General features: G+C 40.1%; 1 protein-coding gene across 1 annotated transcript in view; it reads right to left on the reverse strand.

Moving 5' to 3' along the window:
• Positions 1-17912, reverse strand: part of KIF26B (kinesin family member 26B) — a 507120-nt gene that overhangs the window by 81971 nt on the left and 407237 nt on the right. Inside the window, exons 6-7 of the mRNA XM_088474362.1 lie at positions 10090-10296; positions 2104-2197 (exon numbers count right to left, since the gene is read on the reverse strand). Of these exons, the coding sequence (XP_088330488.1) occupies positions 2104-2197; positions 10090-10296 (301 nt within the window). The remainder of the gene's footprint in view (positions 1-2103; positions 2198-10089; positions 10297-17912) is intronic.

The raw sequence follows: 17912 nt of genomic DNA on the forward strand, positions 1-17912 counted from the left end.
ATGGCATGATGCACAGGTGGATGGAAATCAGGTCTATGCGATCCCACATGATATTAGTATGCACACTTGTACGCATCTTGTGCTATGTGCATCCCCTATCTGTATGATTGATTTGCTACTAGTCACAACCTACTGTATACTAGGTGCAAACGATATGCATCCAAACAGGCGCATCTACCCTTATGTCCAGCTCTGCATAGCTCCCAGAGGGTGTAGTAGGCATTACCACCGGCCGCATGGGCAGCGATTCAAATCCCGACAGCAGCAGCCCGGCAAGGGTGAAGATCCTGATCGTTCCTAAGGTAAGTATCGCTAACCTAATTCTACCCCCTAACCCTCCCTTAGGGGTGCCTAACCCAAACCTCCCCCTCAAGTGCCTAACTCTAATCCCTCCTCTAAGTACCTAAACCTAACCCACCTTTCCCCGCTGCCTAAACCTAAGTCTCCCAGGGGGGGTGCCTAACCCTAACCTCCCCCTGGGGGTGCCTAATTATAAACCCCCCTTCCCCTAACCTAACCCTAACCCTCCCGGTGGGGTGCCTAACCCTAAGTCCCCCCGGGAGCCCTAAACCTAACCCTCACCATCCCCCTTGCGGCTGTCCGCGCCCGGCGGCCGCCTTACCTTCGTACGGTATGCCGGGCGACGGTCTTCCGGCGTATGGTTAATGACAGGCGTCGAGTTTTCGATGCCTGTCATTAGTACCACGCTGGGATTAGAGAGTCTGGAAGCCGGCGGTCGGCATTTAGACCGTCGGCTTCCAGACTACATCCCCTCAGACTACAGCCCAGTTACTCCTCTTGAGTTATAAATGTAGATGCATTCAAAATGTGTACAACTTTGTATCACCGGTTTTAGCCATAATTTCACAATTAGGGGGGTATCCACTTAGCCTCGATAACCCGTTTTTGAAATGTTTTCACCAGTAAAAACTTTTCTCCAAAAATGGTTATTGGGCTATCCTATTAGCCACGGTTTTCGCATATGCGAAATCTGGTATAGGAATTATCGCAAATTTCTTTTCACCACCTCTGAGCACGTGATAAGTTGTGCAAATCCCCTATTTTTGGCTAAAAAAATTTGGCATTTGGTGCAGAACCACTGGGACATCCTCCTTAATGACTAATTAGGCAAAAATATTTTTTTAAATAGCTTCATTTGGACAATAATTACATCATTTTTGGGGTGAAAGAGTAAAAAGTGTTGGAAAATGGGTTTAAGTAGTGGAACAGGTATATTGGAGGGCTGTATGGATGGGACAGGTGTTTTAAACATTGCAGGTGTATTTGTATGACACAAAAATATACTTACACCCATTTTAATGCACCCCTAATTTAACTACAACATTTATTTTGACCAAAAAATATTTCTAGCATTTTTTTTTCACTGTTAGAAAAAATGCATATAACTGTCATTTGACACAATTTAAGAACCCCAAACCTTTGGGGTTACCTTTTTTGGGGGTACAAGCTGATTTCCCCATTTTCACCTGTACTTATCGCCTGTCATCCATGCAAGGATTACTGGGCGAGTTGGTTCTCTTTTCGGTTGTGCAATAGGATAGCACGATAAACGGGAGCACAAACATGTGATAAGCGGCAAATTCGGGCGAATGGTCTGAAAAGTTTTCTCCAGAGAAAACTTATCGTTATCGCAGCTAATTGGATACCCACCTTAATGTTGATCTATATTGATTTGTTCTTTTCAATGTTTATATAATATTGACATTTGCAAGATAAAGCAATTCTTATGGGTAAACATAAATGGCATAATGGTGCTTTGAACTAAATTGTCCTTGATTTAAAAAAATAAAGATAAAAATAATCAATAAATATTTGGGGAGCTGTCTAAACATCTATATATGATAAATGAAAGCCATGAAAATGATTCAAGGATGAATTGCAATATGAGTGTTATAAATTTGGATTATAGGTTTACTTAGTGGAGACAAGTGTTTAGTGACATAAACAAGCTACCACTAGACTGACGAAAGCTTTATTCTCACTGGTCACTATAGGTTATTGCACCTTTAGACTTTGGGACTTACGTTAATTGTTATTAATATCACCTCTATTTTCTAAAGTTAAAACTAAAACACTACTAACCAAGCTTAGAATGGCCAAAGCAGAAGACACATCCGTCTGCTCCATTCACCACGGACTGGATGACCTCAGCCACGGTACCAGCGCACACCTCCGCCTACAGGGGGACAAGTATAAATAAGAAACATAAGCACAAAATCATCTTTTTCCCTGAGAATAGCGTGACTTTGGGTTAAATATATTATTTCTAGGTTTGTAAATGGCTCACATTATCATTACATATTTCAGGCTATATTTAAATAACAAAAAAGAAACATTGTAACCTCTATTATTCTGCCACATAAAACCTGGAGAGCTGAGACCTTTGCTCACTATTTTCCTATTCAACTGTCTCATTCACATGCAAATCCTTTATCTTGACACCAAAACCTAAAAATGAAATCTTACACTAGAAAGGTCTAGAGACTCTACCTATAAGAAGCAGAACATCTTCTGGTAGTTCGTACAGTATATACATTTAGCATACTGACCCTTGACTTCATTAACAGCAGAACCTTTGAAATGTATCCAGACACGTCACTTACATGTACACTTGAAGTAGAAGTTCCGCTACAAATATAGAATGAAACCCATACGCAGATACAATCTCAATGTTTTTTTTTAACTCCGAACTGTTATAAATCATTTAATAATGGAAACTGCCAAATATTACTAATACTCAGCAACAAACCACAGTGGGGGTTTTTGCAATAACATAAGCTTCTTATTGAAATAGATCTGCTGCACAAAAATAAAATATAAAAAGTATATATTTATATATTTGTAATGTCAAGTGTTAATTAACTAACAATTACCCTATGGCGGTAGTAGTAACCACTACAGAGTCTGAATGGCAGGATTGATTTAAGATTTTATTTGAATAGGGGAGATATTTAATGTTATCTCTTAAACATGACCTGTTCTGTACTTGAGAACCAGACTTTACTATCACAGTCATAGACTGAAAGTGTTTTGTGTTTATATAACCGTGCAATGAACTTTCTCAATGCTCTCTAAATTATTTAACCAAATATAACAAAACCAATTAATTTTAAATTGTGGGCATCATATCATTCCAGAAGAATCAATGAATTTACAAACTCAGAAGAAGAAAAATGTAATAACACAGTGAGTACATTTGAAATTAAATTACTGAGGATTTGCTTTGGAACAGAAAATATATCAACACAGAAAAATGTATAAACACAGAATTTGCCCCAGATAGATTTTACTCGGAGGGATTGTAGCTCGCCCCTATGAAACATATAGCATTTACCTTTCATTTGTGTATTTATCTTCACTTGGTTAGCAAGAAAAAAATGAATTTTGTGTCACATTCTGATGTGTTTCACGCTATCCTAAGCATGGAATCATTGTGTACTTGGCTTGGTTGATTTTGTGAATGTATAAAATGTGCACTGAACGTCATTTTTATTTAAGGACCCTCTGCTATGACCCCAAAGTTCTTGAACATGGCAATTTTGACTTCTGCACTGGGAATAACTTATCAGTGAGAATGGTCAGAAACATTTCTAATTCATTAAAAACAAAAATACATGATATAGTTTATGCTTTTCAACATCCTCTGGATGAGTGAGATATTTATAACAAGGAAAAGAGTTTATTCAGAAGCCCAATGACCGCATGGAGACTACAAAATATTTGAAACAGGGATTTTCTTTCTAATATGTTTGTACTTAATTCAGGTCTTCATTTTTTTGTAAGGTTGTGTGCTAGTTTTTTGGTACTCTATGAATACATATGGGCTCTATTTATTAACATTATTTTTACTAAAATAAAGTGAAAAAGGGTGTTTTCACACCCTTTTCACATTATTTTAGTTTCACCTGTAGTTATTACAGGGCAATTGGAGTAGAATTAGTAAAATTCTACTCCAACCCCTAGTATCACTTATTTTTAGTAAAGCAGATCGCATTTCCCATAATTGTAATGGGAAATGTGATCCGACCAGAGCTACTAAAAATAAATTGTAAAAAAATATCGGGGGAAGCCCTGTGATAATAACGCCACCTGGAGGTGGCGTTATCCAGGGTCTCCCCCGGTTAGCGGGCTCCCACTCTGGGAGCTGGTACCAGTCATCAGCTATGTGGTCTAAACAGACCGCAAGCTGATTGCTGTAAAAAAAAAAAAATTGAAACATTTTTTTTTTACTTACCTGAATCCAAGGACCGGTGATCGGGCCTCCGGTGATGGCTCCTCTCCGGTCAGCTGGTCTCCCATAGTGCACTGCGGCCCGGTCATCAGGTGATTGGGTCCCAGTGCAGTATGGGAGATCACCTGATCGGGAAGCCCGGAGAAGATCACCGGAGGCCCTGAGGATGCAGGTAAGTGTAATGAAGGTAGGGGGGGTCACGGGGGTCCGCGATCGAGGGGGCGGGGCTTAGCATCGGTGGGGGGTAGCAGCGACGGTGGGTCGGCGCATGCGCGGGCTCTTAGTAGCGGTATTTTTTCTGAAAATACCGCGACTAGAGTGCGGATGGGATCCGCAGGGACAGATGTTTATCACAAGCACTGTCCCTGCAAGGGATTTATAGTAAATCCCTGTGATATTGCCTGAATTCGCAATGCGAATTCACTTGATAATATCACACTACAATCCGCATTCAATATGCGGATTGTAGTAAATAGAGCCCATAGTCACTGATTAGCAGCGTTGTCTTAGTGTATAGGCACACTGGGCAGCTGCGATTCTAGGGTCAATTTTGGCTGGTATAGTAGCTTTTTAAAGGTCTGGACCGGCAAACGGGGTTGCACTGATTTGTACTGGTGCTGGCCCGGCAAAGTCCTCTCCTTTTGATCTCTATAGCAGCACTGCGGGGAATTACTCCCATGCTGCAGTGACAAAGAGCTCCTTTGTAGTTCTCTACAATGACGCTGACGTAATGACATCAGCACCAGTGTAGGGGAGGACGGAAGAGTCACCACACACCGCCAGTACTGCAGGTAAGAGAAGAAAGCACAGCTGGCACTGTGGCCTGCAGCAATTTTATTAAGGTGAACAGTTAACAGAGCGAATTGGGAAACCCCCTGTATGCTACAGTATATACAGCATACTTCATATGATTGAATGATACTATGACACATGAACTGGTGGGGAGAGTTTATATGATGTAAGATGTCCCCACCAGTTGTTGGGGATGTGATTCACAGTGAATCACGTCATTGTAGCCCTGACCCCACTATACAATGCCTGTTTTTTTGGCACTGTATAGTGGGGAGGCGGGGCCACAATGACGCGATCGTGCCGCCAGACCTCCTTCCCCACCAACTTTTCCGGCCGCCATGCCCCCTCTCTGCCGACCTGACTGGCCCCTCCCATAGCAAAGTAGGCAAGTATGCCTCACACATCTCAGCCCTCATTCAGTGTCTCACAATGAGATAATCCTATGTCTGTGTTTTTACAAGGCTTATACTGTTTATAGTTTCTGTTGATTACTCCTCGCTTTACATCTTGTTTTTTATGTTTAAACATTTATTTTGTTGAAAGTACTAATAGATTGAAAGGTTTAATTTCACTGACTGTTTTTTATTCCCGTGAATGGGTAGGGGCCTCAGTGCATTGCTTTGCCCAGGGCCTACAACGCTGGTAAGATGGCTCTGCTGAACAGCCATTCATGCTTTAGCATTCAAACCCCCTGACACTGGGCAGATGACGTGGCTGTAGAGGCAGCATGGATGCATAAAATACCTGCCCCACAATCAGACAATTCTTTTCATATTTATCATATTGAAGTAACTGCAAGACACCAACAGTGCAAGCTAGTTTTATTAGCAAAATAGGCCTCAAAGATTGATTCATTTTGCACTTAGAAGAAATATATAAATATTTTGTGGTGCCCATTTCTGTGTTGACCTGTTGACACTGCCGACTTTAGTCTATGTTGATATTTTAATTGTCAACCATTTGACCCTGTCAACCTATTGCCTGTCAACCATTTGGTGTCTACCTATTGACTGTCTATCTACTTACTGTAGAACTTTCAATCCACACCCCTGTGTATCTGTTATTCTACTTGATTTAATGTGAAAGAAAAAAGTCTACAAAGTTGGACTATTGATTTGAAGTGCACCAACCAGCAGTAGGTGACTTACTGTATGTCTGGGGCTTTCTGAATAATTGTGACCAATAAAAGAAAAACATTAGTTCCCTTCCCACATAGACCTGTCTGACCAGAATTTAGCAGCCAGGAAAATGTAGCATTCAGGACGTAGTTTATTGGCAGACTGTATTCTATAGAATGTATGGTTTCTGTGTCATACTAGGTAGCTTCAGAGCTCTTTAGCTGTCAGAAGGCTACGTATAACATTCTTCCTGCTAGAATAGAAAACCATATATTACATAGAAATCTGTATGTCTCCAATATAGTTTTTGAATGTTGCATTTACCCATATAAATGCCAGGGTGACACCAGTGGTCAGTTGGAGGAAGCCAGTACATGATTTTACTGGTTGAAACATCTTTACATATCTGTCTCCACCAAAATAACCAGTTATTGCCCATTATATGATATCACACTACATAGTACTGAAAAGTGCATTCACATGCATTAAAGTGGCACAGCAAAGATGGTTCAGCATAGTTGACTCTGTCATTCTGTTAAATGACTGTTATGGAACTGACAGCCAAAGGCTGCAGGGTTTACAGAATGTGGTGTAATCACAGTCAGTTCTGGATCCGAGAAAAAGGGAAAAATAACTGACAGGAAAAAAAAATAGATAATCCTTAAGAGCAATATAAAAGGGATAGAAATGGTCTGTGATAACCATCAAGTGTCCAAATATAATAATTGTAGCCAAACACAGTTTGGGGACACTGTACAATGGCAACACATGTTATTAACGCTTTTCCTTCATCTCAATACACAATTTTGTACTTTAGTCTAACTCTTTATTTACATATTTATCCTGTAAAGTGTTGCGTACCTCATGAGTCTTTAAATACTTCAAAATCAATATGTATGTAACCCACAAGGGTTTATATTGTGAAAGTGAAGAAATCTGCTGGGGTTATATTGTGAAAGTGAAGAAATCTGCTGTTGCTGTCAATATATAAGTAGCATTTTCATCTCTAATGGGCATTGCAAACAATGTATTCAAAGCCTTAAAAGGGAATGTGGAATAGAAAAACACCACCTAGAAGGAGAGAGCCAGCAGCAGGAGAACGCAGCTCAGTGTTCCTCTTCACACTTGCTGAGGTGAAAGGAGAATTCTGCTGCCTCTGCCTTTTTCCAGCTGCCTTGTATGTTTATGATAAAATCAACAACCACAGCACATCAATGATACATATTGGACATGGAATACGGAGGTTGCTTCATTACGATTTATGAATTTCTGCCCAGATATAATCAGCTCTATTACTAGACAGCTATGGCTTCAGCAAATGCTATCTAGTACCAGTGTAGCAAGGTATATTACCAGACCCAATTTATGGGCTACATAAAAGTTAGAGAAGGCTTTTTAATGTTTAAATGAATATTATACATGCAATGCAAATTAATGAGCTGTGATTTAAAGCTTTGTAGACAGAGTTTTCATTTTACATAAACACAGAGCACTGTTCCATTAGGCACTGCAGTGAGCAGAGGTTGTCTCTATGCTGCTTTTGAATTTACAGTAAGTGCAAATGTCCCTTTTTTTGCAGTATGCTTCATATACAGTACATAACGGTGATGGGACTTGGGGTTCCAGGCACACATATATATATATATATATATATATATATAAAACTATTCGTGTACACGCAGGCTAAAGCCTCCTTCTGTTCTATTATTGTTCTAACAGACACATACACAGTAGTAGGATAGAAGTGAAGTGGTGCACAGCAGGAACATCGATGCACATTTTGCTGCTTTCTGCTTTGTTCCTATCCTATTTCTGTGTATGTTAGAATAATAATAGAATTGAAGGTGGGCTTAGCCTGCGAAGGAAAGAATAGTTACAGTGTGACTGCTTCTCGATTATGACATGCTGAGAATTGCTTTATACACACTGCATTTTTACTGAAGTCACAGACTTAGAATGTGATAACGCGATATGTTCTTGATTACTTAGAAACATTACTTATTATAAAAGATAATTAAATAATTCACAGAAATGCAGATTTTAAAATAACTGACAATGCTTATACTTAAAGACAGCTTTATTTTACAAATATTCCCTACTGTTGCTTATGTTTTTGTTGTGAGTCTGCACTGGCAAAATACATGCATAATTAAACTGTCTTTAAGTAAAAGCATTATCAAGAACATATCGCGTTGTCAATTTTGGAGGCCCCAGTGAGATTTACACCCTTTCCCCCGGATATTCAAGGGCCAACGAGAGCTCACCGGACGCCGCCAGAACCGCAATGCTTTCCAAGGCCCGGGCCCCTCTCTCGGGGCAAACCCATTCCAGGGCGCCCTGCCCTTCACAAAGAAAAGAGATCGATCGCGTCGCCGCCCCCCTTCGGAAAAGCCGGCGGGAGCCCTGGGGAGAGTTCTCTATTCTTTGTGAAGGGCAGGGAAAGGGTGTAAATCTCGCTGGGGCCTACAGAATTGATAACATGATATATTCTTGATTACTTACAAATTCTGTGTTATCAAATGTTAACCCTTTCAGGTCCATCTGTTGGAAGACTGGAAGTTGTAATTAACTCATATGCCATGCTTAATTCAGTTGGGAGTCTACTTATTTAAAAATGTTCTCATATATTCAAAAGAAAGTGCCTACCCAAATAAATGGGGCATTATAAGGCACAATATTTATATATATTTAAGTGATCTAATTTCCTGGGTATAACTATTCAAGATACTGTAGATAAATCAATTTGAAGTTTGGGGTTAATATTAATCCCCTCACCTTCTTACTAATACCTTTTTTCCACCAAAAACCCGGGTTCGACTTGGGTTTTTGGACAAGGTTTCAACCCAGGTCAGACCCCGTTTACACTGCACCTTTGATCTGGGTTACACCCAGGTCAGCCCCATTCACACTGAACCCAGGTCTGCCCTGCTAAACCTGTGAGGTCATAAAATGTGGTGACTGCTCCACAACCACCAATCAGCTCATTAATGGCATGACCCAGGTCGGATAACCTGGGTCGCGCCGTTTACACTGCACCATTACCCGGGTCTATCCTGGGTCCAACCCTGGTAGCTACCTGTGTTGGATTCCCGGTCACTTGACCCGGGTTATTTTTCAGGGACCCTTTTACACTCAACTGTGACCCGGGTAGACCCGGCAATAACCCGGGTTTTTGAAAGCAGTGTAAAAGGGGTATTAGTGATTATTGCAAGACTAGTACTAAGGATACATAGGGGCGGAATGCAGTGTGCACAAGTACACATTGTTTCACCTCTTTACACATTTTCTATGATTTTGAATTTGCTGATTTTATTATTCTCATATCTTTATTAAAAAAAATAATAAAAGTTACCTTTTATAACCACATGCACAATAACAAGATAATTCTCTTTTTCTTCTTGTTTTCTTCTTGCACATAAATTTAACTTTTCAATTGTCATTGGTAGCACCACTATAAAATATAAATGATGATATCATAGGGGTCTCATTACTCCCTGTTATTTATTTATTTATTTTATTTATTAACAGTTTCTTATATAGCACAGCATATTCCGTTGCGCTTTACAATTTGAAACAACATTAATAGAACAAGACTGGGTTGTAAGAGACAGACATAAAGGTAAGAGGGCCCTGCTCGCAAGTTTACAATCTATTCCTGTTCTTTATGATCTCCAGTGCGGTGGGTTAAAATAATGAATTGTCTTGTACTGACGAGACAAGCTGTAAAGTTTGACTACGGAGACTGGTATTGTCTATACTGATTAAAACAAAAAAAGCATCTTAGAAGTGAATTTATTAATATACACAAATATATTCAAAGTTAATTCATTGATTTGTCTACATCATTTTTCATATACAGGAATAAACAGATAATTAGATCAGCACAAGTAGTAAAATATCACATTATACTGTTTACAGTGCAGCTACCTGTGAGGCGTCCTGAGGAAACACGGCATCAAAGGCGAACATCTTTGGTGGTATCTGGGTCCCTCTCTTTTGGAATGCATTCTGCCCCGCACAGGATAATGGGTCATACAACATAATCTGTTTCTTCCTTGGATCAGCTTTAAGGAAAGAACTGGAATCGGTTGACTCTCCCACAAGTGTGGAACAAATGCGTACCATGACCTTCACCTGTGGTTCAAGATAAAAAACAATTATCTTTTAATTGTAGTAGCTAAAATAGATCATATAATTATGAATTTGATTATGCATTTCAAAGACTATGCAAACGAAGTATTTTTAAAGGGTTAGCCTATTAAACCACTGAATTAATGTTTTATTTATTCCTATGAGCAATTTGCCAGTGCAATAGTATGTTACCTGTGATCAGCCTAAAGGTGCCCATCCACTAGACGAATAAGTTGAGCGATTGAACGATAACAATATCGTTATCATTCAGTTGTTCATAAATCGTTTGCATAACGTCAGGTTCAGCATGTTTGCAGATGATTGATGTTCCTACACTGAATGACTGCTCGTTCAGTGTAGGCACATCACAGACTGACAAACGACTGTACGATTACAATGTCGTAATCGTGCAGTCATTTTCATGTCTTTAAGTGGATGGGCACCTTAATACTCTTGATGTTGAGCTCTCAAGGTTGTAATGTAATCTGTGACATCACTATAAATCCTGTCCATATTAAAAGTATTTTCTATTTCTTAAGTTACCAATGCGAAAATAACCAAGGTTGATGTAGTCCAGCAGAAATATCAATACAGACATTGATTTTCTGTATACCATAAATGATACTCAAAAATGATTGCTAAAATGCATTCTTCATGACAGCATTTTAGTTTGAGTGCTATTAAAATGTGTTTCTCTAGGCTGTACCTAGTAACAGGGGGGAAGGAAATGAAGACAAAGTATACTGATTTCCATAGTGCTATATACAATATCCCACTGGCTTGAATTAGCAGTCTTTGTGCTACTGTATAACAACATCATTAACCCTTAATGAATAACTCCCATGGAGATGTTTAACAGTGGTCACCAAATCTATGCTCAGATATTCAGATATTCCAGCTGTGCTTCTGAATTAAGCAACCCCACATTCCAGTCATGTGACTGAGATTTATTTTTATTCCTTGTGTGATTCCAATATTTCACCTGACCCTGAGGCAAGCACCAAGGGAGAGTTCAAAATCACTTTGCTAACATGGGTAAAAATAATAATAATAATAATAATAATAATAATAATAATCCCTTAAAAAGTCTTAAATATGTCAATAACACATTAGGCAAATACTTGAAGCTAGTCCAGGTTTTGCAATATATATTTATTATTCCATTAAAATAAATTACAAAAAATCGTCAGATATAGTACATAAAAATGTGAGAAAAAAAACCCAACACACATTATAAATTAGACATAGAAGTAGATACTAAATATAACCTCAGCATTTCAAAATATATCCAATATAATACAATCAAAATATTGGGCATTATCAAAATCCAGGGAAAATTAGGACAACACACAAAAGGGAGGGGGTGGGACTGAAAGAGAGGGATTGATGAGAGCCCATGAGAGCATATAAAAAAACAAATCGGGGGGGGGCAGCCTTCAACAGAAGCCTTTATCGGGCTCAGACAGCAGACATTAGATATGTTCTTGAGGACTTGAATTCTCTCCAAGCTCACATGGAGGTCCTCCATGGACATGTACAGATGTAGCCAAGCTCATCTATGCTGCGATGCGAGCACATCGAAGCATGGATTGGAGCGACAAGTGTGTCTTCGTCTATGGCTTGCGCGTGTGTACGCACACGCCCTAGACTTCAATGGGGTAATTGCCAGCTGCGAGTGCTTGCAGCCTAGCAATTGCTGCACTTTGCCGTGATGCATGCGCATGTGCGGGCGCATTGTGGCAACGATGAAGCTAGCTACATCTGTACATATCTATTCAGACAAACCATTCCTTAAGTGTGGGGGGGAAGTAGACCGCCAGCAAACTCTGATCACAGCTTTCATGGTGCTATTAAAAACCCTTTAGTAGGGACTTTATATTGGGATCCGGTCTACAGATCGACAATAGAAAGGTCGACAATGTCTACATAGACACCAGATGTTAGACAGGTCGACAGGGACAAAAGGTCGACACATGGTCAACAGGTTCAAAATGTCAACACAAAAATGGTTGACACAAAAAATGGTCGTCACGTGGGGTTTTTTTGTGTGTTTTTAGGGTTAAGTTTAGGATTAGGCACTTTCCCCGATGGTTAGGGTTAAGCACCAGGTGGGAGGGTTGTGCACTTAACGGAGAGTTAAGGTTAGGCACTAGAATGTACAGTTAGGGTCAGGCATCTACCCCGACGATTATGGTTAGGCACCAGGAGGGATGGTTAGGGTTAGGCACCAAGGGGAGGGTTAGGGTGAAGATCAGGGGTAGAAAAAAAAAATGTGTAGAACATTTTTTTTAGGTGATATTTTGACCCTGTCCACCGTTTGTACCTATAGACCTTCTTACATGTTGACATTTAGTGCATCAACCTTTTGTCCCTGTCAACCTATTGACTGTCTAACATCTGGTGTCTATCTAGACACTGTCAACCATTTTACTGTCTATCTTTCAATCAACACCCCTTTTTGTAACATACTGCTTATTTTGAATTTAATTTGTTACATTACAGAAATTCTGTCATTTAATGCACAGTTACATTGCAATGAACAATAAGGGGTTTATATATTTATAGAAAGTATGATGTAGTTTTCAAACTTCCACTAAGTTGTTTATTTTCTTTTTGACAATATACCACATTAAAGACAATCCTTTAGCTATAATTTGCTTACAGTAGTTCATTCTCTTTTTTTTACAACCATTTTGCCCAGTTTTCAAACAAAATTTTCCCCGTTGACAGGGCCGACTCTAGGGGTGTTCGACCAGTGCGGTTGAACAGGGGCGTCACCCATACAGGGCGCACCCCTCCCCAACATCCCGATTTAAGCGAAGTGGCCCGTGGGAGGTCAAATCGAGAGGTTGGGGACCTCCACCACTACAGCTGTGCGGCGGTGCCAGACCACGGAGTCTGAATGGATGCTGCGCGCATGCGCGCGGCATCCGTTCGCATTCAGTGACGGGAGAGGGCTGGGGGAAGTCCAGCTAGTGAGGCATGCCAAGTGGGCACACCTCCAAACAATGTCACATAGGGGGCGTGATCTATAGTAATTAGGCCACGCCCCCATGTGAGCGCAGTCTGAAGAGGCAGCACAGGGTGCTCCGACCCCTGGAGCCGACCCTGCTCGCTGAAACCAGGCATTAGCCATTGCATTCTATAGCAAATCTGTTTTCATTGAAGAATTGGAACAGAGACTTACGTGGAATCACTGGATACATTTTTAAGATAAAGAGGACAGAGGAAAATACTTTACAATGATACTTTTTCCTGACCAGACTTAACTAATGGGCTTTACCAAAGCAATTATAGAAAGAGAGAGGGTGGAATTCTGCTCAATCACATTTTACTGTAAGATACCATGGGGCAGATTCAATTAATGCAGAAGATCACACACTAACACTAAGCAGGATATTTGCTCACAAAGATGCGAACAAAAATAGGCTACATTTTACCTGCCAGAATAACCATTCTATCACCTTGCAAAACATTATTTACTGTCGCTGCCTTCCTACAGCTTGTGTCTGGTGCACTGCACACCAACTGGGAATAGTTTTGCTCTGAATCTCGTTTACTTCTGAAATAGCTTCTATCACCATTGTGATTGTAATTAGTTCCCTTCTTTTCCCTGCTAAAAAGGACAAATTGTAAAGAACAATATAATATGCTGGAATAATAATAAATAATAAGTAATGTTAATAAATTCATAGTCTTTTCTGAATTGATTTTTGCTTGGAAATGTATTCCTGAATACATTTTGTTTGATCTAATATGTGCCATTTATTATTTATATAACAGTTAGGTTGCCTCCCCATGTTTTGTACTTGCAGCACAGTATTTCTAGATTCATTTGGTCTTGAGAGCAAACACAGGAGGGAAGGCTTGGCCTCCATAATCTACAAAAATATTACTATTTTGGGTAAATCCCAGGACACAACCTTCTACAAGACTACTTCCTCTGACATTATGTTTTCCCTTGGAGTCTGGAAACAGTCTCATTATTTTATATTTATAATCCGGCACAAAAGAGTCCCTCGACCCGAGGAATGGGAGAGAATCTGAGAAAGGACCATGGCTACCATCAGGGGAGTATAACCGCTACTAAGGTAATGGCCCGGGCACTGGGGAAGGGGAGTGCAGTGTGCCATCGATTATCTCATTACAATGGCAGCCGTCAAGTAATATATTAGGCAGCAACCGGCGTCTGGATCATGGGTGCCGTGGCTCATTGATGTGCATGGGGATCGAAGGCTAGCCCATCTGGTGTGATCTCACAGAAGAGCAACTACCGCACAAATTGCTCATAATGTTAATGCTGGCTATGATAGAAAGGTGGGTGTTATTCTAAAGTGTCACTTTCACTGATTGCATGTATGCATATTATCCCTAACAGAGCATATAAAAAACACAAAAAGGATAAACATAGTATAACACTGCTAAATGACAACAACACCCACATGGATCAAACTTCCTTGAAGCCAGGGAGACTGATGAAGAGTCTTAGTGAGCATGGGAGTAAGTTCCTGAGTGAGGAGCAGTGTGGGAGAAGTCTTTATGATGGGAGTGAGAAGAGGTTATCAGAGGGGAGCCAGTTCCTGAGGGAGGAGCAGTGCAGGAGAAGTCTTGGTGGTGGGAGCGAGAAGAGGAAATCAGAGGGGTGTCCGTTCCTTAGGGAAGAGCAGTGCGGGAGAAGTCTTGGTGGGAGTGACAAGAAGTAGTCAGAGGGGAGTCAGTTCCAAAAGGACAGCATTAAACTACCTGAATCAGCATCTACTGAATTAATTAAGGTACAACAGTAGAAGAGGAAAGAAAGCACTCTTTTGTTTGTGGCTGCACCACCTCATCATGTTCCCACTGCGCTGTCCTGTTACAACAGAGCTCACCCGATATTCATCATTGGTATTATTGGTGCAGTGGGAATGTGCCCATGTACATATTGAGGAATGGTATCCCTTTAATTATATGAATACAGCCTCAAATACTTCACCTTGGTCTAATTACGATTATAATTTCAATGACTTACCAAAGTGGTCTCCATGATAATAGATGTTTAAGTATCCTTGAATTAACGTTACATGATGACACAGGCCACTTTGTAGTCCGTTACTGAGGCTCATTTTGCCATTTGGATGGTAATATATGTTGTATGTTGTACTCCATTTCCGATGTATATTTCTGGTTTTAATAATAACTAATAAAAGTTATATTTTATAACAGTAAATTAGGTAGAACTTGTGCCCCAAACAAAAGAGAGTACTTTTTTTCCTCTTCTACTATTGTAATAACCGTCCTCTCATGGGTGCACCTCCACTGAAACCATATTTTTGGTAAAACTTACTCATATCATATATTCCAATTGTGGAGTATTTCTACCTTCAACCAAATAATTCTCTGTATATTGGTACCAGTGCTTAGCGTTTTCAACTTCCCTTCCCCCCTACTTTTAATTAAGGTACCCTCAGCTACATACTTCTAATGAAGCATATGATTGGTTCTAAGATGCAGACTGTGAAAGCACTTGGCTCACCATAAAATTACACAGACTCGTATGGGTGGCCTCCAATTACCGGATATTAAAATATACTATTACGCCATAATTGTTAAAAGAGTTCTTGAATGGCCCAGAAATCGAGACATAAAACAGTGGGTGGCATGGAAGGTTTCCACATGAAACAACACCCTGAAATAGTTCCATGGTTGCCCTTTCTTCCCAAAATGTTGCCCCCTCACCCAACGATATCTTTGGAAGATACTGAGACTTCTCCTTTTTTATCCTCTGTCTTTGGCCCTCTTACCTCCTGCTTGCTAACCCTGGGTTCCCGCCAGGCATAAATCCTTCCCACTTTAACAGTTGGACCTCCATGTGTCTCTTTAGGGACAGCCAGCTGGTGACTGCGTCCGGTATTAAACAATTCTTGGAGATACAAGGCAAATGGGATATCCCCCATTTAGATGTTTGGACATTTCTTCAAGTTTGCCATTATCTGACTACAGCTCATTATCTGACTACAGCTAGCAGGGCGGCTCTCGCTGGGAGGGATCTTACCTCTTGAGAAACGATGTGTCTTGCCTCAGCAACCTTCTCACACAGTGTTCCTGCTTTACAAACTACAACTACTTAACCAATCCACCTCCATTCCAACATATGCTAGGGCTTGGGAAAAAGATTTGGGCCTCTCTTTATCTGATCAGGAATAGAAAATATTTTCCTTAAAGCCTCCTATAGTTCTATATTAAAGAGACACAACACAAGATCTTAATGCAATACAGATGCCCTTCTTTGCTTCATTCTATGTTTCCCTCCATTTCTGGCTCTTGTTGGTGATGTTCCTCTGCCCCAGGCACTCTGTCATGTTTGGTGGGATTGTCCTTGTTTAGCCAACTTCTGGGCTGATGTTATCATCATCACTCAGCAAATTATAGGCATGTGTCTGGCCACAGACTCCACTTTCTGGCTACTTGCCTACTCTCCAATACTGGTGAATGAATAAATAAATAATAAATGTGGAATTCCCCTAGACTCCCTACACGCACGCATTGGTTCCACGAGATTGACTATTTCATGTCTATTGAAGGTATTCTTGTATCTTCAATAGAATTTGTCCCCTGACTTTACTAGCACCTGGGTCCCCTGGCTAGAATATAAGTCCTTGGCCGACTACTAGACCTAAATGGCCATGATCCCACAGGACACGTGACTTTACACATATTACACCTCCTTTGTGCATTGCAGGGGCCGTGCAGCCTATTGCTATAAAGCACAGCCCCTGACCGTCCGCGACTCCTCTGGCGCCTTTCAAATGTTGGGGAGGGCAAGCCGGCTCCCCCCCATTCAAACTAGTATGCTTCTCCCTATAATTCATAGTCTACAGATTATTAACTCTATGGCAGCTGATCCCACCCTCATCCCGTCCCCAACACACCATATTTCCATCTCTCTCGTTCTTTGTTTATCCTTTGTTCCTTTACTGTTTTTTTCTTCTTCTCCTATAAGGCTCTTAAGACTATATCATATATGCTTTGTACTTAACCAAACTGCTCATGATCTCACGCCTATCCGGTTTTGGGTTTGTACTTATGTCCTGGGGACGAGTGAAATGTCTGTATTGTTTATATACAATTTGATTTCTTAATAAAAACAGAATATATATATATATATATTTATATATAAATTACACAGGCCCACCTATCCTCCAAGTATGATACAGATGGGTCTATCATGATGGAGGTGTAGGTAACCTATTTATTAACACTAATTAGAATGGGCAGAAAAAAATCAAAGGGTTTCATTTGCTTTATTTATTTGTTTTGATTTATTCATATATATTTTGGGGGGTTTTCTTCTAAAGAAATAAAACATTTTCTCCGATTTTGGTTTATGTATGTCATATAGAATTGTCATAAAGACAACACTATTGAAGGCTCATAAACAAGCAAAATAAGTTGGTTTGTGTTTTGCAGTGAACATTGAATAAACAAAAGTTACAAATTTAACTATCTGATAACTGAAACCTATTTGATCTTTAATTAAAGGTCCCCTATCACTACTGTAAATGATTGATTTTACAGCGATACATTTAGTTCAGTCATCATCATCATCATCATTATTCCTGTTAATAACAGTGACAGTTTAG

The sequence above is a fragment of the Taudactylus pleione genome, unplaced genomic scaffold (assembly GCF_031769625.1).
Source record: "Taudactylus pleione unplaced genomic scaffold, aTauple2 ptg000154l, whole genome shotgun sequence".
Classification (NCBI taxonomy): Eukaryota; Metazoa; Chordata; class Amphibia; order Anura; family Myobatrachidae; genus Taudactylus; species Taudactylus pleione.